The sequence below is a fragment of the Macaca nemestrina genome, chromosome 12, assembly GCF_043159975.1.
Source record: "Macaca nemestrina isolate mMacNem1 chromosome 12, mMacNem.hap1, whole genome shotgun sequence".
NCBI lineage: Eukaryota > Metazoa > Chordata > Mammalia > Primates > Cercopithecidae > Macaca > Macaca nemestrina.
Window position 1 is genome coordinate 107478794 of NC_092136.1, and position 21741 is coordinate 107500534.

General features: G+C 36.1%; 1 protein-coding gene and 1 long non-coding RNA gene across 9 annotated transcripts in view; one reads left to right on the forward strand and one right to left on the reverse strand.

Moving 5' to 3' along the window:
• Positions 1 to 833: 833 nt before the first annotated feature.
• Positions 834 to 21741, reverse strand: part of LOC105493666 (alkB homolog 8, tRNA methyltransferase) — a 67048-nt gene continuing 46140 nt past the window's right edge. For 5 of the 7 annotated variants that reach the window (XM_011761507.3, XM_011761508.3, XM_011761509.3 and 2 more), the window contains 3 exons: positions 20771 to 21027; positions 10109 to 10258; positions 836 to 4447 (listed from right to left, as the gene is read on the reverse strand). In XM_011761507.3, the coding sequence (XP_011759809.2) occupies positions 3890 to 4447; positions 10109 to 10258; positions 20771 to 21027 (965 nt within the window). In that variant the 3' untranslated portion in view covers positions 836 to 3889. Of the gene's footprint in view, positions 4448 to 10108; positions 10259 to 20770; positions 21028 to 21741 lie in introns of all 7 variants that reach the window. The other 2 variants (XM_011761512.3, XM_071075529.1) reach the window with 1 other exon arrangement.
• LOC105493665 (uncharacterized) overlaps positions 4142 to 21741 on the forward strand; it is a 57399-nt gene continuing 39799 nt past the window's right edge. The window contains exon 1 of one of the 2 annotated variants that reach the window (XR_011611039.1): positions 4142 to 4280. This is a non-coding gene — a long non-coding RNA (uncharacterized lncRNA). The remainder of the gene's footprint in view (positions 4281 to 21741) is intronic. The other variant, XR_011611040.1, reaches the window with a different exon arrangement.

A 21741-nucleotide genomic window follows, 5' to 3' on the forward strand; every position in this document is an offset into this window, starting at 1 on the left:
AAAATAAGCATACGTAAAAATATCCCAAATCACCGGTCTTTACGGAAATGCAAAGTAAAAGCATAAAAAGACCATTACACACCAACTAAAATGACTAAAATTGAAGACTGATGACATCAAGTGTTGACAAGGATGTGGGGTAATTGAATTCTCAAACATTGCTGACGAGAACGCAAACTGGTAGAGCCACTTAGGAATATAGTTTGGCTATATCTTATAAAGTTAAACATAGACTTACCATATGACCCAGGAAGTCAACCCTGAGGTATTTACTCAAGAGAAATGAAAACCTATGTCCATATAAAAGTGTGTTCTCAAATGTTCATGGCAGTTTTTTAAAAACTATTAGTTCTAAACTGGAAGCAATCCAGACTAGAAAATGGATAAATAAGTTGTGATATATCTTATAATAGAACACTATTCAGCAATAAAAAGGAACAAACTAATGGTATATGCAAGAACATGTATGAATCTCAAAAGCATTGTCCAATGTGAAAAAAGCCAGACACAACTGTCTACTAAGTATATTCTTCCATTTATATGATATTCTAGAAGAGGCAAAAGTATAGCAATAGAAGGCAGACCAGTCTTTGCCACAGAAGGAGGGGACTGATTGAAAGGGGCAGGAGGAAACTTTTTGGGGTGATGAAAATGTTCTCCATCTTGGCTGTGGTGATGATTACATAACTATATTTGTCAAAACTCATCAAATTGTACAGTTAAAATTGTTAATGTTATATGTAAATTATACCTCATCAAGCCGATATAAAAATATTTTTAAACATTTCAACTGTATTAATTTAGAACTTTGTTACAAGTTGTTTTAAATTTTGAAGCTTCTAATATAGATACAAAACATATAAAAATCATAAGTGTACAACTCAGTGGTGTATCACAAAGCAAACACCCATTTGAAACACCATCCAGGGAAAATAGAGAACATTGTGAACATCCAGGAAGACCACTCATTCCCTCTAACCAAAAGCACTACTTAGTCTTGTAGAAATATGCTTCGATGTTACTGGTTTTTGAACTTTTACCTAAAGGAAATTGTGTAGTAGAGTTAACCTTATCCAAGAGAGGTTGGGCCTTTGCCCTGGGTTCCTGGGAGTTGATCTCCAGCCCTTGGAATATGCTGCCTGATAAGCAAGTCTGTTTACCTGGGGACTCTGGGCCAAGCAGTATCAGCTTGACTTCCAGAAGGACTGAAGACTAAAAGTCAGCCACATGTGTGGTCAACCATGTCTGTGTGATTGAGCCTCAATACAAACTCTGAACACTGAGGCTTGGGTGAGCTTCCCTGGTTGGCAACACTGCACCTGTATTGTTGCTGGGAGAAGTAAGTTTTGTCCACAATGCCACTGGGAGAGGACAACTGAAAGCTCCATGCATGAAACCCTCCTGGACTGTGCCCCTGTACCTTTTCCCTTAGCTGATTTTAATTTGTATCCTTTCATTGTAATAAACTATAACCCCAAGTATAACAGTTTCACAGAGTTCTGTGAGCCCTTCTAGCAAATTATCAAACCTGAGGGTTGTCTTAGGAACCCCAAACTTGCAGCTGGCATCAGAAGTGTGGGTGTTCTTTCAGGGACCCTGAACTTTGTAGTTGGTGTTAGAAGGATGGTCTTGAGGACTCCTAAACTCTGCAGAAATCATATGGTATTATTTTGTATATGGCTTCTTTTACTCAGCATTGTTTCTGAAATTCATTTACATTACAGCTTGTAAGTATATTCACTTTAATTGCTTGTGTAGTAATGTACTGTATGAACTGACTATAATTTACTCACTCTACTGTTGACGGACATTTGGACTTTTTCCAGATTTGTACTATTGCTACTAACAACCCTATAGAGAAAAACAGAGAAATCCATCATCATAGGGGCAGATTTTAAAACATCTGTCTCAACTTATAAGAATGAGCAGACCAAAAAAGTCAGTAAGAATATAGATTTTTATTATACAATTAACAAATTAGATTTGGCATCACTCAATACCTAAAACTCCTCTGGGAATAATAATCATGAATATTTCTCAAATGCATACATATTCTTATACTAGTCTATGATCTATACAAGTATACTTTCAGTGAATTTTCATAACAACTCTTCCAATTTTACAGCTAAGAAAACTGAAGCACAGAAAAGTTAAGAAATTTGCCCAAAATCCCACAGCTACTAAATGACAGATCTAGAATTCAACTTTCAGGAAACCTGATTCTAGAGCCAAGTTCTGAATTCCTATGCTATTTTTCAACATCTTCCATTTTCCCTCTCTTCTTGAGTCAATTTTGGTATTTTTTGTCTTCATAGAAAATCATCTATTTTATTTGGATCTTAAAATTTATTGGCATGACTTGACTTCAAATTTTGGTGCAAAGTACCAGAATTTATATCAGAAATAAAACTGTTTTTAGCTCTATATTCCTTTTCCTATATCATGAGCCTTATAAATTCATCCCAGAGGGACCAGTACATCTGGATGTTGTACTGAAATTCCATGACAAAAATAATCATTCTCTCGTCTAAGACCCATTATCAATCACTACGGGTTTCTGAAAACTTGATGCTTCAAGATTAAGTATCACTAGCATTAAAAACAATATATATTAATTATATAGGCAGCTATAATCCACAGAAAGCAATTTTTCTTTAAAACAGTCTTAAGCATTACTACTACAAAAGTAATGCATACTGGGAGTAAAGTTTTCAAAAAATTTTTTCTTTTAAAAAAAGGCTTTTCCTCCTATGTGATAATTTGACCTATGGTTGACTTTCTACCTTTGTTCCTCCTGGAAACCTGACCTAAGTGGTAAGTTAACTGGGTTACTATTATGCAATATTGTACAGATTTTAAAAAATAACCCCTGATTGAACCAGGACTGGGACAAATTATGAATCAACTAGAAATAACCAATAAGGACACCACAGCTTTGACTCTAAGGGCATAGTTAGGTCTGAGTGACCACCTTCTAACTTTTGTTATTTAAACAAAGGAGTTAAAGGAGCACATTTGGGTTGTTTTTAGCACCCTAATCAATGAATTTGGAATACTAATTAACTCTTGATAATAAATTAGTCAGGATTGGTAGTTATTCCAGCCATTTAAAAGTAATCTTTTGCTCCAAGGTAAATCCTCTCTCATTTCATGTTTTTCATGGCATTTATCACTATCTGGCACATAGTAACTATTTATTTATTTGCCTGTTGTCTGTCTCCCCTTCTAGAATGTAAGCGACATAAGAGTAAGAGCTTTGCTTTTTCTTATTCACTGCTTCATTACCAGTACTTAAAATAGTAACTGGTATATGGTCGGGTTCAAAAAGAAGTTTTTAAATGAAACTCCTGCTAAGTTCTGGGTATTATCTGATTGACTAAATGTTATTGGACACCTGCTATATGTCCAGCCCTGGGCTAGTCAGGCATGGAAACAGAATGGTTATTGTCTATGATTTCACAGAGCTAAAAACCATAAGTAAAACTTCAGACAATTTTCTATTGACCAGGAATATTTTCTGTATTAACATATAATTACTTCCCTAAAATCCTACATGATTTAGTACATTTAGTAGCACTTTACTAAAATACTGTTATCTTCAAAATCCTGGACTCTTACCCCAGAATTACAAACACTGCACAAACTACTTCAATCACTTTTAGAAACCACCTCTCGTAGGGAAGTAGGAGGAGCCAACACCACATCTGTGATGTCAGCCAACAATAGCCATTTGAATGTCTCCTAATGAATCCCTACTTCCGAATTTTTCTCAGCTTTCCTTTGGTACTTTCCCACAAGTTTTCTCTTTAATTAAAAGGGTAATTAATTTAGTCTCTTTTTTTTTTAAGTGAGCATTTCTTCTTTCTATATGATGTGTTCAGGTAAATAATCAGGTCTTTTGAAGAATCACACACCAGTTTCCCTGATCGTAGTAGCTTTGCAGAATTCTGACATCACTCACAGTCCGGCAGAGAGCTTCCAATTCTCCCTCATGGAACACATGGTAGTAACGATGAAACACAGGACTTGGGTCCTGGGATCCTATGGGACCAAATGGCTCAACAGGTTTGCCTTTATCAGGATTTCCCTTAAGGTGCCAGGGAACCAGCACATCTTGAGAATAAAAAGAAGTCCTGTTAACATGAATAGGCAGCTTGGAATTAGAAACTTGCCTTGAATTACATCCTCCTTCCTGAGAGTCATTAATGCGGGGGACAGAAGATGCTGAGTCTCGACTGCCCATGTCAGGCATTTGCTCCACAAGTGACCTCTGCACTGAAGTATCGCTGTTCATCTCCTCTTTCTTTCCTTGGCTATTTCTATTTCCTTTAAGATACTTGGACTTCTGCTTATTATATTCTTGTTCCATTGCCCAGACATAAATGAGTGCCTTCCCACCTGGTCTCAGGAGTCGAACAATTTCTTGGAGAGCTGCCACTCTACGTTCCTAATGAAAAAAACCAAAACACATGATTAACCTGGAAGAGATAGGAAATTAGAAAATAAAACTGACCATAGGACTGTTTTCAATTAGGATGACTAATAAGAAAATCTAACGAAATGTCTTATATAAAACAAAAAAGAGAAAAGAGGAAAGGGCATTCTGTTCTGTGATTAAGAAAAAAGTGTTCAGGAAGGAGGAAGTAGAGAAAAGCAAAGTTTATTTCTGTTAATCTTCCCTGTGACTTTTAAACAACTGATGACTTCTTACAGGGCCATAAGCGGTAATATGAAGCACTTCGATGTTTATATAATGCTTTTACAAAGGAATTGTGTCAACTATACTATGAAAACTTCTACTTACAGCCTTGTTGAAGTTGTTGGCATTAATTCTCCCACTGAAAACAACCAGAAAGGCTGGGTGAAATACATAAAACAGCTGCTTAAGGCACTGGAGAGTAACACTGCAGGCAGGCCTTTGAAGGGCTATAATCCCTGAGCGAAGGGAAGTTAAGCCAAGGTGAGCTCTAGATTCACTCCAGCTTTTCCCTGAAATTATCTGCTAATTCCTAATGTGGGATAACAGAATATGAGCAGAATGCAGAAGTCTTAGTGGCCTGAACAGGTAGGGCTCTGAGTATAGGGAGGTCAAAGCAGCTGAGGGACAGAGTCATGGATAAAGGAGAAACTGCAGGAAAATTATTTCAAAAATCTATACACAAACACCCTTTGAAGCATTTGCCGGTTTCTAAGCTGCATGTAGATAGGGTGAAATTCCAAGAAACTTAGCAGATTAGCAGCTGGGAAGTTAAAATGCTAAACAGAAATGTTAGCAGCCAATGGTAGAGAGACAGACATTGGAATTTAAGGTCTGCCAAGGTGTAATAGCCTTGGCGTACATTCCAGGCTTTCACTTGAGACCCAGAAGGGCTACATTACAGAAGTAGGAACAAAAACAAAATAGATACAAATCATCCCCAATAATGCATAAAACCAGTTCTCTGCAGAATGAAAGTGATCTGCTTATACTTTATCTGCTTGTCCTTAGAAAAATTTAACCTCCTTCAGAGAAAAAGTTCCCAAATCTTTTAACATAAAATGCCTAGCAAACAATGAAAAATTATGAAGTATGCTAAAAATACTGATGACCAAAGGACCGAAAAACAGAGAAAAAAAAAAGAAATATCATATCACAGAAATAAATCCCCAGACAAAGCCTTTTTAATACTATGGTTAGTGTGTTCAAAACACCAGAGGAAAAGATCAAGAATTCCAGTCATGATAAAATATATTAAGAAGTTGGAAATTCTAGAAAACAAGATGAATTTAAATTTATAGCAAATTAGATACATTTACAAAGATAAGTATTAAACTATAGTTCAGGTCAGTATAAATTACCCAGATTGAAGCACAGAGATGAAAAAGAAGGGAAAATACAGAAAACAATGTCAATCAAGAATTCAATACCAAATAAAAATATCATTTGTACGATGAAGGCAACATAAAGAGATTTCAGATACACACAAGCTGAGAGAATGTGTCACCAGTATACTTACACTAAAGAAAATAGGACAGAGAACTCTTCGAGCAAAAGAAACCTACTTCCTCTGAAACTCTGAAGATGCAGGAAAAAAGGAAGAATACCAGAAAGGGTAAATAACGTGAAGAAATATAAATGAAGGTTGAGAGCTTAAAACAAATAATAACATACAATAATAATACAATAAAAGGCAGAAGGGGTTAAATGTTATTAATGAAGTCTTACGTTGTCAGGAAGGGGTAATCATGCCAATTTAAGGTAGACTATAATGTCAGAGATGTATGTTGTCATGTCTAGGGTAATGATTTAAAAACAAAATAATATGTAAACAGCAAGCTAACAAAAGAGGAAAAAATGTAATAAACTACATATGGAAATAAGGCTGGCAATGAAACAGAACTAAGATACACACAATATTTGATAAACAGAAATTAATATTTCCAGTTCCACAGCTCTCTTAGCCTCAGACAATGCCTTCCTCAATTGTCAAAGTAACATACATTGTTTTGTACGCCCAAGTAGCCCATTCAAAATGGCCAAAAAGCCCAGGAAATAATCTCAGGTTATATGTTAAAATAGGAGAAAGCAACTTCAGCATGACTGATACACAGAGAAGTGAATTAATAGGAGGAAACTTTCTGAGGATTTTTCCAAGTTGGGTTTAGGGAGCCGGGAAATATCGGGAAATTAAGCTAAAAAATAAGACGAGACCATTTTATAAAAATGGTTGAAAAAAATGATTATTAAAACAATAACTAATCTTTTCTGAGCTCTTACTATGTATAAGACACTATAATAAGTACTTTATGTATTGTCTCATTTATCCTGACAGGCCTGTGAGATAGGTTATTGTCATCATTATTTTACAGTTGAGCAACCTAAGTATTCAGAAATCACTAAAAATGTTTGTTCAAGGTCACGAAAGTAAAAAGAATGTCAAATAGTAGAAGCAGTGGCGTCAGGGAAGAAGAGACTGGCACCGGAGTGTAAACTGGATTAAAATAGAGATAACCTGGGATCAGTTGAAAAGAACACTGTAGTAGTGAAGGGATGTGACACAGGTCAGTAGACTCTTTTAATTCCCTTACCTCGTTGTCTCCAGATACTTGGATGAGATTTTCCATATAAAATCTTATCTTCTACCCTATATCATCTTTCACAGTGCCATAAAAATGATCTCTATCAGGCCATTTACCCCATCAAGGTACTCCCATGTGTTAGACTTTTCAATGACTCTCTAAGTCCCACTCATAACTATGGCATTCAACCAACAACACACAAATCCAACAAATTATAAATAAATAAATAAATGCCACCTCCTCCACTAAACCATGAGTTCTAGGAAGCAGGGACTGAGTCTTCTCCATCTTGTGCCCAGCTATTTGCTTAATAGCAGTGTGTAACTGATTTTCAATGACTTTTTTTTTTTTTTTTTTCAGATAGAGTCTCTCTGTGTCACCCAGGCTGGAGGGCAGTGGCATGATCTCGGCTCACTGCAACCTCTGGGTTCAAGTGATTCTCGTGTCTCAGTCTCCTGAGTAGATGGGATTACAGGCGTGCGCCACCACACCCAGATAACTTTTCTATTTTTAGTAGAGACGGGGTTTTGCGTTGTTGGCCAGGCTGGTCTCAAACTCCTGACCTCAAGTGATCCACTCACTTTGGCCTTCCAAGGTGCTGGGATTACACGCATTAAGCCACCACAACCAGCCTCAATGACTTATTTTTACTGTGATAAATATATGTAACAAAATTTGCTATTTTAACCATTTTTAAGTGTACAACTCAGTGACATTAAGTACATTCATACTTAATGGTTGTGCAACCATCACTATTATCCCTCTCCAGAATTTTTTCATCATCCCAAACCGAAACTCTGTATCAATTAAATCATAACAACTCCTATGCCTCCCTCCCACAGCCTCTGGTAAAAACTATTCCACTTTTTGTCTATGAATTTAACTATTCTAAGTAGTTCTTATAAGTAGAATGATATAATATTTGTCCTTTTGTGTCTGGTTTATTTCACTTAGCATAATATCCTCAAGGTTCATCCATGTTGTAGCATGTGTCAGAATTTCCTTCCTAAGGCTTGATAATATTCCCTTATAGGTATATACCATAATTTGCTTATCTATTCATCCATCAACAAACATGTGAGTTGTTTCCACCTTTTCGTTGTTGTGAATAATGCTGCTATGAACATATGTGTCTAAACATCTGTTCAGGTCTCTGCTTTCAATTCTTTTGGGTATATACCTAGAAGTGGAATTGCTGAATCATATGGTAATTCTATGTTCAATTTTTTGAGGAACCACTGTACTGTTTTCCACAGTGGCCGATCCATTTTACATTCCCACCAGCAATGCACAAGAGTTCCAATTTCTCCACATCCTTGCCAACACTTGTTATTCTCTATGCTTCCGATAATAGCCATCCTAATGTGTGTGAAGTGGTATCTCATTATGGCTTTGATTTGCATTCCCTAATGATTAGTGATGCTGAGTATCTTTTCATGTGCTCATTGGCCATTTGTATATCTTCTTTGGAAAAATGTCTATTTAAGTCCTTGGTCTGTTTTTTAATTGTTTTGTTATTGTTGTATTTTTGTTGCTCTTTATATATTGTGGATATTAATTCCTTATCAGATATACCAAGTTGCAAATATATTCTCCCATTTTGTGGACTGCCTTTTCACTCTGCAGATAGTGTTGTCTGATGTACAAGTTTTTAATTCTGATGAAGTCCAATTTATCTATTTTTTGTTTTGGTGCCTGTGCTTTTAGTTATCATATCCAAGAAATCATTGCCAAATACAATGTCATGAAGCTTTTCTCCTATTTTCTTCTTAGAATTTTATAGTTTTAGTTCTTCTATATAAGTCTTTGATCCACTTTGAGGTTTTTTTTGCATATGGTGTAACGTAAGGATCCAACTTCACTCCTTTCCATGTGGCCAATAAATTATTTTTTAAATAAATTACAATAGATAGGGAGAGAAAGTTGTACATGACAGATTTCTAAAACGTTTATATAGAACTTCATACAGGGGAGGGTATCCAACATATATTTGCAATTGCAAAAAATGGATATAGATATATTTATGTACATTAGTGTCTTTTATCACTCAAAAATAAGTCATAGTAATAAGTTATAATACAACAACTGAGTTGTAGCTGAAGCCACCAACGTGTGCCAAACATTTCTTCCAAATGAAGTGGATTTTTAAATTTACTGGTATAGCTCCTCCTTTCAAGTCTTTCTCTATTTGCAATAATGCCTCTAAGTGTACCGAAGCCTAGTGGCTTTTGCTGTAAAGAACCTAATATTGTTTGCTGCAGCCCAGCAGAATCTCTTGGTTACTATTAAAAGTAAAGAGACTACTGACACAGACAGTTTTCTGATTTGTTTTGATTTGTTTTGAACTCAGTTAAGGTCATAAGGTCTACTGAAACTGCTGGTGACCCATAATGTGAGCTATAAAGCTATTGCTTAGATCAGGGGAACGACTGCGGACACCCAAGAAAAATAAGTGGGCTTTTGTTCTTTAAAGAAAAAAAGAAAATATTAAATATTATTTATTTTAAAACTAAGAACATACTAAAAGAGTCAACATACTACTACCAGCTAAAAAAGAGTTCTGGAAAAAAAAGAATAGGAAAGGAAGAAAAACAGAATGGGAAAGAAGTAACACTCACATGTCAGGGATAAAACTATGGGTTGAGAAAGAAGAGCTGAGAAAGAAATAGAGAAGGGACTCAGAGTCTGAGGAGAGAGAATACTCAAGAGGCCTGTAGCTGATGATCTCAAAGTCTCTTCCAGCGAAAATTCTGTGACTCTGGGTTTGAAGGACGGCATTTAGAAGTGAATGAGACTTGGGGTAGGAAAGGGGCAAAAGCATGCAGCCATAAAAGCACAGAGTCCCATCCGCTCTCTGTTTAAGTAGAAGATACTTAAACGGTCGCCCATCTTCATTCTGCATGCGCTCTTACAAAGAGGGCAAACTGTGACAAGAAAAGAGAATGGAAAGAACTGAAAAGCTAAACCAGGGTCCAAAATCAGCAAAATTCATGAACTCTTCCTGCTGCTTTAGCTACAAGTTCTTAAGAGAAAGAAAGACCATACTTACTGCTGTTGCAAAGTGATGAATAACAGCAATGGAGATGCAGGCATCACAAGACCCACTGCGGACTGGTACTGCCAATGCATCACAGACAAAAGCCTGAAATTGCCTCTCTCTACAAATGTCCACAAGGTTTTGGCTACGATCACAACCAACCTGTAACAGAAAAGGAATTCCATAACATTTTGTTTACATTTCACATGAAGTTAAGAACTGTGAACTTATTCCATACCTTAAAGTCATTAGACAGATCTCATATTCATTGTGAAATGGTCTGAGACCATGATATTATCAGTTCTTACAGCCAGTACAAAATCAGAATATATAATTGTACAGGGCAGGATTTATTACCTTAACAGATATCAACCAGAACTCCAATTAGTGAAACAAAATGACTAGAATAAAAATGATGGTGGTGGAAATGGGAGGTCCAAATATACACCTAATTGATGATCATTCAGAATCTGGATGTTTCTGTAATATCACACATTTAAAACTGGAAAGTATCCCACAAACGTAGACAGTCTTTTGGGGGGAGCTGCAAATAAGATGTTCTCAGATATCTCTCATTACCATATATACTATATTGCGATGACCCAGGTAGCAGAAGGATGGGCAATTTTTTTTCTGCTTCTGTATACTTTACAACATGGATTACTTTTACAATCAGAAAATAAAATCCCAAAACAAACAAAAAAAAATTAATTTTTTTTTTTTTGAGACAGAGTTTCGCTCTTGTTGTCCAGGCTGGAGTGTGATGGTGCAATCTCAGCTCACGGCAACCTCCACCTCCTGGGTTCAAGCGATTCTCCTCCCTCAGCCTCCCAGGTATCTGGGATTACAGGCATGAGCCCACACGCCTGGCTAATTTTGTATTTTTAGTAGAGATGGGGTTTCTCCATGTTGGTCAGGTTGGTCTCAAACTCCCAACCTCGGGTGATCTGCCCGCCTCAGCCTCCCAAAGTGCTGGGATTACAGGCATGAGCCACTGCGCCCAGCCAATTTTTTTTTAAGCTACTCTTTTTCTGCTAAATGCCAAAACTTTTCAAGAATAAAGTGCTGAATTCAAAATTTATAAAATGATATTTAATTAAATCTTTTCATATACCCGAACAATCCTATAGGACTGATGGCACGGCGGGCAGCTAGCAACATGCTTTTCTCTCCCTCAACAGGTAAGACCTAGCATGCCTTATGCATGCATCTGGTTCTGTGAGAAGTGTTTAGGAGCTGGGATTTCCCATCTTCTTTCTCTCTAGTTTTGTTGCTGTACACAGTTTTGCTGCTTAGTTCTAAGAATATCATATGTGTATGTAATATACAGACACACACACACATTTTGCAATGTGCCCACATAAATTGGGGAATAAATGGGAGGGGCTTAAGACTTTCTTTTTTAAGGTTTCTTTTTTGGAGACAAGGTCTCACTCTATTACCTAAGCTCGAGTGCAGTGGTGCAATCACAGCCCATGGCAGCCTCCACCTCCCAAGCCCAGGTGATCCTCTTGCCTCAGCTTTCCAAATAGCTGGGGCTACAGGTACATACCACCATGCCTAGCATTTGTTTTATTTTTTGTAGAGATGGGGTTTTGCCATGTTGCCTAGGCTGGCATCAGATTCCTGGGCTCAAGTCACTACCCATCTTGGCCTCCCAAAGTGCTGGGATTATAGGCATGAGCCACTGCACCAGGCCACAAGAAATGTTAAGTCACTGATTAATAATTATTCTTGGAAAACTTTTTTTTCTTAACCCAAATTCTATAATAGAGAAAAGAATTATATAAGCAGATTTAGTCAAACAGAAGTGGCCACCTTAAGTGTATATTTACTCATTTAATTTTTCGATATAATGAGCACTGATCCTAGGGTTCCCTCAGCCCTTCTGAGAATAAACAATATGAATGCTCATATCAAAACATGCTAGAATAACTGGCTAGCCATGTGTAGAAGATTGAAACTGCACACTTTCCTTACACTATATATAAAAATCAACACAAGACTGATTAAATGTAAAACCTAAAACTATAAAAACTCTGGAAGATAACCTAGGAAATACCATTCTGGACACAGGCTCTGGCAAAGATTTCATCACAAAGACAACAAAAACAACTGCCACAAAAACAAAAATTGACAAATGGGACCTAATTAAACTAAAGAGTTTCTACACAGCAAAAGCAACTATCAACAGACTGAACAGACAACCTACAGGATGGGAGAAAATATTTGCAAACTATGTATCTGACAAAGGTCTAATATGAAGAATCTATAAGGAACTAAAACAAATTAACACGCAAAAACCAAACAGCCCCATTAAGAACAGAGCAAAAGACAAGAACAGATACTTTTCAAAAGGCATGAACAGATACTTTTCAAAAGATATACATATGGCCGACAAGCATATGAAAAAAAGCTCAACATTACTAATCATTAGAGAAATGTAAATCAAAACCACAATGAGATACCATCTCAGACCAGTCAGAATGGCTATTTTTAAAAAGTCAAAAAATAACATGCTGGTGAGGTTGCAGAGAAAAGAGAATTCTTATACACTGCTAGTGGAAATGGGTTCGCCCACTGTGGAAAGCAGTCTGGCGATTTCTCAAAGAACTTGAAAGAGAGTTACCATTCAACCCAGCAATTCCATTATTGGGTATATATCCAAAGGAATATAAATTGTTCTACCATAAAGACATATGCACTCATATGTTCACTGCAGCACTATTCATAATAGTAATGACATGGAATCAACCTAGACTGGGTAAACAAATGTGTTACACACCATGGAATACTATACAACCATAAAAAAGAATGAGATCATGTCATTTGCTGCATGCAACATGGATGGAGCTGGAGGTCATTACCCTAAGCAAACTGATGTAGGTACAGAAAACCAAATACTGCACGTTTTCAGGTAGAAGTAAGAGCTAAATACTGAGTATACATGGACACAAAGAAGGGAACAACAGACACTGGGGCCTACTTAAGAGTCAAAGGAGGGAGGGGGATGAGGATTAAAAAACTACCTATCAGGTACTATGCTTACTACCTGGGTGATGAAATAATCTGTACACTGAATCCCTGGGACATGCAATTTACCTATATAACAAACCTGCACATGTACCCTTGAACCTAAAATAAAAGTTAAAAAAATTTTTAATCTGGCTTTTAGACGACCAAGTATATACAGATTTCAGGCAGGCTTTTAAAATTTTCTTGAGTATGCAGTGAAGAATGTAATATTGTCTCTGATACTAAGTAGTGACACTCAATTTACCAAAAAAAATAGTATTTTTATTAAAAGTTCCTTAAAATGCTATGTTATTAATTCCCTAGAAGAAGAAAAAGATCTTAAAATGAAACATTACATTACAGAGTTTATGTTACAAATGCACAATAAAAGAATGGAAATAAAAAAATTCTTACTGAGTGAAATCACATTGCCATGCTAGTCACACTTAATGAGTTTGCTCAATTTGTAATTGGTATTAAACAGCTTCTATATTTTATCCTGGAGCTGCTTTAATTTTAAAGTGAAATAAAATATATCAAGCTAGAGGGAAAGTACAGCAATTTATCTTTAATGTATTTTAAGATAAAAAGTACTAAGGGCCTATTAATAACAATAGTGACATGAATCCCAATTAATTGCTCCCTTTACCTGTGTAAGATACATGCCTGGATTATTACTTATTATTTATTTTCATTCATATTCTATGCCATCAGCCAACAATCACAATATCAAGATGACAATACTACTCAAATAATCTGAACATTATATTTTGGTGCTTGCCTCCTTTTTTGTTACATTTAAATTCAGTTCATAGAACTGGAAGTTTCAAGTATGCCCAACTCTGACAGATAGCCATACCTTGCTAGAAGTCAACAGAAAGAAATACAACCTGCCTATTAAAAAAAAACAATCCTCAGGGATAGGGCTTGGTAGTTATTCAGAGGAGGAAAGTTATTACCTGAGAACTAAGACAGAACATGGAGAACAGCAGCCAAACAAAACAAGAGAACATTTCCCTCTCCTTGCCCGGCTCTTATGGCTATTTGTACACAGCACTCCTTTTCACCAACAAGAAAGAGCAAGGCCAATTTTAGCAATAAAGCACCAGGTCCAATGTAGATTCCCCACTGACCAACGACCTGACTCATGCCTGGCTTAGTACTTTCATCTTTTACTTTTTTTGCCTGTCTTTCATATACTATAGTCATATAGTCACTATTTTTTCTCCTCTTCCCTTTTTCCATTTTTAAATGTTTTAAACCAAGAATAGTAAAGTGAAAAATCTCCCCAATAATGTTGCATCATGTCAACAGGACAGAAAATGGCTTGATAAAAACCCACATATATTCAAGGACTTGTGTAAAGCTACATATTTCTGTGTGATGGGTGAAGATCAATGACATTAAAACATATACTGGGCTTAAAATGTATACTTTTTTTTTTTTTTTTTTTTTTGGAGACATAGTCTCACTCTGTCATCCAAGCTGGAGTGCAGTGGCACGAACACAGCTCACTGTAGCCTCGGCCTCCTGGACTCAAGTGATCCTCCTACCTCAGCCTCCTGAGTAGCTGAGACTACAGGTGCATGCCATCATGCCTGGCTAATTTTAAAATTTCTTTGTAAAGTCAAGGTCTCACCAGGTTGCTCAGGCTGGTCTCGAATTCCTGGTCTCAGGCAGTCTTCCTACCTCGGCCTCTCAAAGTGCTAGGATTACAGGTACGAGCCATGGTACGCAGCCTATACTTTTATATAATTTTTAAAATCCTCAACAAACATTAAATATGTAATTGTGGAAGTACAAGTAAACATAAAAAAAAATTCAACCTGATAAGCAAAGGTGCAAACTAAAACAAGGTTCCATTTTTCTTCCATTAAACTATCAAAAATATTTTAAAACTAAACTATATCATGGTAATGTCAGTATGATAGAACTTCCTCTCATATAAAACACAAATTGGCTCAACCATTTAAAAGAGCAATTAGGCAAATCATTTTTTAAGGAAGAAAATAATGTTTATAACTTTTGACCCAATAATTATCTTTCTAAAAATTTATCCTAAGAAAATAATTCAAAATAGGGAAAACACTAACCAGGCTAATAATAACTGCCTTTTCCTGAGTACACATATAGATTAAAGCAGATTCTTTATAGCAATGCACTTAATCCAGATAACACACTTTGAGTTAGGTACTATTTTCACTACACTGCAGATGAGAAAACTTCGTCTCAAAGAAAATAAGTAATTTGCTCAAAGTTGAACGTTGTTAAATGGTGAAACAAAAATTTAAAGCCTGGTATTTGTCATTCCAAAATCCATGTTCTTCCTTCTTGTCACATTGACTCTCAATATACATGTTCATTATGGTGCTATTTAGAATACTTCCAAACAGAACACAACCAAATTTCCAGTAACTTCTACCTAATAGAATATTAATAAAGTCCAAGTCTTTTCAATAAATGGTGTTAGGGAAACTGAATATTCACATGCAGAAGAATGAAATTAAATGCTTATCTCACACCATCTACAAAAATCAACTCAAAATGCATGAAAGGCTTATATGTGAGACCCAAAATTATGAAACTACTAGAAGAAAACACACAAGAAAAGCTCCATGATCTTGGCCCGGGCAATAATTTTTTGGATATGACCCCAAAAACAAAGTTAACTAAAGCAAAAATAGACGGATTAGATCAAACTAAAAAGCTTTAACTTGAGGAAACAATCATCAGAGGAAAGAGACAACCTACAGAATGGGAGAAAATATTTGCAAACTATACATCTGACAAGGAATTAATATCCAAAATATATCAACAGGCTGGGCACAGAGGCTCACACCTGTGATCCCAACACTTTGCGAGACAAAGGTGGGTGAATCACTTAAGCCCAGGCCTAGATCACTTGATACCAGCCTGGGCAACATGGCAAAACCCTGTCTCTACAAAAAATACAAAAATTAGCTGAGTGTGGTGGTGTGTGCCTGTAGTCCCAGCTACTAGAGGCTAAGGTGGGAGGAGCAATTGAGCCTGCAAGGTCAAGGAGGCTGTGAGCTGTAGTCACACCATTGCACTCCAGCCTAGGCAACAGAGCAAGACCTTGTCTCAAAAACAAAACAAAACAAACCAAAACCAAAACCAAAAACAAAAATATATAAAGAACTCAAACAACTCTATTGCAAGAAAACAAATAATCTGATTTAAAAATGAGCAAAGGTCCTGAATATGTATTTCTTTAAAAAAGACATACAAATGGCCAAGTACATGAAACAATGCTCAATATCACTAACCATCATGAAAATGCAAATTAAAACAATGAGATATTACCTCACACTTGTTAGATCTGGCCATCATCAAAGAGACAAAAGATAACAAATGGTGTTGAGGATGTGGGGAAAAGGGAACCCTGGCACACTGTTGGTGGGAATGTAAATTAGGACAGCCACTAGGGAAAAGAGTATGGAAGCTTCACCAAAAAATTAAAAATACAACTACCATATGATCCAGCAATCCCACTGCTAAGTATATATCCAAAGAAAATGAAATCAGTAGGTCAAAGAGATACCTGCATTCCCATGTTTACTGCAACATTATATACAATAGCCAAGATATAGAATCAATCTAAATATCCATCAATGGATGAATACAGTAAACATGGTATGTATACACAATGGAATACTATTTGGCTATAACAAAGAAGAAAATCCTGCCATTTATAACAATATGGATAAACCTGGAGGACATTAGGTTAAGTGAAATAAGCCAGACACAGAAGGCAAGTATTACATGATCTCACTCATACTTGGAATCCAAAAATGTTGACCTCACAGAACTAGAGTAGAACAGTAGCTATCAGGGAGGGAGACAGCTGAGGGGTGGGAAGCTGGGGAGATAGTGATCAAAAGATACAAAATTTCAGTTAGGAGGAATAAATTCCAGAGATCTACTGTACAACATGGTGACTGTAGTTAACAACAACGTATTGTATTCTTGAAAAATGCTAAGAGAATGGATGGTAAATGTTCTCCCCACAAAATGGTAACTTTGTGAGGTAATATATATGTTAATTTGCTAGATTTTGTCAATCCACAATGTTTATATACTTCAAAACATCATATCATATACAATAAATACACATAATTTCATCTGTCCTTTAAAAATATTTTTAATAACTTGAATTTAAAAATAAAATAGAGAAAAAATACTGTATTATAAAATTCAGAAACATTTTAAGATTATATATCAGAATGGAAATAAGATAAATGAGTTATCACATTATATGCACATTCATTACTATATAAAACATTAATAGGAAAAACACAAGAAGGATATTCATCACAATAAGGTGATAGGATTAGGCAAATACCTCTTTTTATCAATTTTCTGAATGATGGTTATTTATGTATGTATGTATTTTTAGACTCAACGTCTCACTCTGTCACCCAGGCTGAAGTGCAGTGTGCGATTATGGTTCACTGCAGCCTTGAACTCCTGCCTCAGTCTCCTGGGTAGCCGGGACTACAGGCATGCACCACCGTGCCTGGCTACTTTTTTTGTTTTTTAGGAGATGTGATCTTGATATGTTGCCCAGGCTGGTCTTGAATTTTTGGCCTCAAGCGATCCTCCCTCATCACTGGGATTATAGGAAAAGCCACTGTACCCTGCTGGTTATATTTTTTGTTTTGTTTTGTTTTTTGAGATGGAGTCTTGCTCTTGTTGCCCAGGCTGGAGTGCAATGGCGGGATCTCGGCTCCCCGCAACCTCCGCCTCCCAGGTTCAAGTGATTCTCCTGCCTCAGCCTCCCGAGTAGCTAGAATTAGAGGCATGCGTCACCATTCCTGGCTAATTTTGTATTTTTAGTAGAGACGGGGTTAAACTGCAGAGAAATAAACAGAGGCAATAAAGTACAGTGAAAAGAGCGTACTACAGGTTGAATATCTCTTATTTCAAACGGTTGGGACCGGAACTGTTTTAGATTTCAGAATTTTTTGGAGTTTGGAATATCTGCAGAATACATACCGGCTGAGAATCCCTAATCTGAAAATCCAAAATCTGAAATCCTCCAATGAACATTTCCTTTGAGCATCATGTTGCTACTCAAAAAGTTTCAGATTTTGTAAAATTCGAGATTTCAAATTTTCATATTAGGGATGCTCAACCTGTAAACTCTGAATTTGAATTCTGGTTTCAGCAATAACTAGCTGAATAACCTAGGAGAGCTACTTACTATCTCAAAGCCTCTGTTTCCTAATCTAAAAAATAAAGAGAAAAATACCTATTTATCAGGGTTAATATGAGAATCAAATGAAATGATCTATACTAAATAATTAACCATTGAAGTGCTGTGTAAATGTTAGTTATTAAAACATATGGAATAAGGAGTGCCCTGGATTCTACATAAAAAGAGAAATCTAGATCCTAGATCTAGGTAATTTTATCCTGTGGTAAGTCCCACCCATTTTGAGGTTGTAACATGCCTTCAAGGCTGACAAACACAGCACTGTATATATTTTGGTTTTCATGTAAGAAGCTGAAGGTAAATTCACAGGTTTGCTCCTCATCATTGAACAAACCATTAATTAGTAAGCTTCCACCACATGCCAAGTACTGTATGCCTGGAAATCAGGCAATGCAGTAAGCTCCGGGGAACAACAGACAGGAAAGAATTATGTACAGACTGCTGCTGATAAACTGAGTGAATATACTTATGATTTTCTAATCCTTCCAAATATATTCCCTCTGGAATCAGCTGCAGATTGTGTTCGTTTCCTGAACACAATTTGAATTATATATTTGAATTATTCAAATTATTCAAAAAATAATTCAAGAAATCATTCTTCTCAATTGTAACAGAATGTTATCACTATGACTAAATCAGTGTATTTGACTTCAACCTAGTTTCACTGTCATGAATCATACCTGACTAGATAAAACCATGGATTATCAACAAGAAAGTGCAAAAGCAGAGCCTACTGAGAAACATTTTTGGACGTATCTTTAGATTAAAACACTAGAAAATATCACCTTGTTTTGAACTGTGGTTAGCTGTGATTTTAAGTGACACATCAAAGATCTATTTCCTCTTCAACATGAACAAAATTAATTCACTAGGCCTTATTCTTTATAAATTAAAATTTAATTGTAAACATGGTAACAATATATGAATATCAATGTCTTATCTTGATGAAACGCTATTCTTTTATCCACCTGTTAATGTACAAACTCTACATTTCCTAAGCTGTAATACAACCAGCCCTCCATATCTATGAGTTCCACATCCAGGGATTCAAGCAACTACAGACTTTTTTCTTGTCATTAGTCCCTAAGCAATACTGTCTAACAACTATTTACATAGCATTTACATTGTATTACATATCATAAGTAATCTACAGACAATTTTAAATATACAGGAGGATGTGCATAGGTTATTTGCAAATACTACATAATTTTGTATCAGAGACTTGAGCTTCTACAGATTTTGGTATCCACAGGGCCCTGGAAATAATTCCCCACAGATACCAAGGGACTAATATACTTTTTTCAATGTATTGTTTGTACTTCCTCGGAAGAATCCTAGGTGACTGTAACTAGAGGCATTTGAGGTGTATGGCCCTACAAAGAACAGCCACTGCTGCTCATGTAGGGGTGATAAAAATGTAATCTCTTAGAAGAATGATATATCACTTTTCTCTTTTATGCTACATTTTTTATGATCATTAAATATGCATTTTATTTATTATTTGATTTGGCTTCAATTTTATATACCAAGGGACAATTGTAGTAACTTTTTTCATGTAGGTGTACAATATCTAGGATGGAGTAAAAATAAAGATGAGAAGTGATCTGACATACTCCAATAACCCAGGAATGTTGGCTGCTCTCTCTTCTTTTTTCTTACTCCCTTACTCTCATCCTAAATCCCCTAATCTAGAGAAAGGGAAGCTCCAGTCCTCACAGAGCAAGGGTTAAAATAAGATTACTTACAACAATACACTAAAACAAGAACATCCTACTTCATAGCACAGCGGAAAAAAAAAATGGCTCATAGAAAAAAAAATGATAGCAACTGAAAACAGACACTCTGGAATCAGACAGTCTAGCCCTTGCAACCTTGGTCAAGTTTTTAATCTATTTGAGCCTTAGTTTCCTCAACAGTAAGATGCCAATAAATAGAAATGTTTTTCTACTATGAGTGAAGTTTGGAGTAGAAGACATAGGTTCAAGTTCCAGTTACATCCCCTAATTATATGACACCAGGAAATTAACATGACGACTGTGAGCCCCAATTTCTTCATATGCAAAAAATGGATGAAAATATCAGCTTTATCTTCTTCATACTTAGGGGGATCCAAGTCAAAAAAAGATTTCTATAAAAATCCTTTCTACTCTGTAAAGAGTTTTACAGCTATAAGATAGTTTTACTGATAAAATAATAGTGGTAGAAAGCAAAATCTAATGGGAAAAAAAATTTATATAACGATGGTGTGCCCATAAATTCCTAGAGGAATAAGAAAGAATGGGGCAGTGTTCATTAATATTCAATCTATTGGTTATAATTTTCTGGCAATGACCTAAAAAAAACAGCATTTTATCATGAGGAAGAAAGATTATGATAACCACTGCAAATTAAGCAAAAAGAAAGTCAAAAGCAACATTACTTGCCATATATAACTCCTTATTGACGCCAAGATACTTTCCATTACCACATCCAATATCGGCCACTATCGAACCACTTGGCAAAGCCTTCAAAAACTCCACAATGTGCGGCCAAGGGGTATGTCTCGTGCTGCTGAAGTGTCCAGCAATCTCTTCATAAACTTGATGGACGTACTCTTGCTCCAGCCGTGAGGCTTCTTTATCACTCTCTGGAAATGAGGGAGGAGTCTCTTTCCTCTGGCTATCACAGACCAAAGGGTAACCTTAATGAAAAACAAAGCAATACACACCTTTCCTTTTTATCAGAATAACTCATACGGTATCAAGTTTTCATAAATGAAAAAAAAATCAGTGCAAATTTGGTGGGTAGATAGACTCCGATTTATCCGTTAAAAGGAAAAGTTCTTCCCTAATAATTCTAATATAAAAAGAATGGGGAAAATCCATTTACAACAATACATGACTACAATTCTGCATCTGCCTTAGTGATTATGCCTATTTAGTCTCAAGATTAAATACAGTTATATATAGATTTAATTTTGAGATTAAAAGTCCTCTTATTCAGAAAAGCATCTTAATAGGTCTGGCCTAACTGGGAAAAATTTAGCTAAATTAACCTTGGTAGGTAAAGGAGATAGGAGTTATGGGCACCGTAGGGCTCTCAGAAGAACAAGACCTGGGGGCAAAGTGTCATTTGGTAATAACCACAAGCATTTACTGAACACCATTTGAAGCGGTTTCTAAGCATTGCCTCAATTCTCACAGTAATGCAATGAGATAGGTACCATGACATCCACTTACAGATGACAAAACTGAAGCACAAAGAAGCTAAGACCATTCCTAAAGACAGAGATACTAAGTCATACAGCCACGAATTGAACCCAGGCAGTGTAGACTCCAGAGCCCACATTCTCAATGACTACACTATGTTGCCTGCTTCAGTAGAATAAGCAAATCCCAGGGAGAACACCACCAAG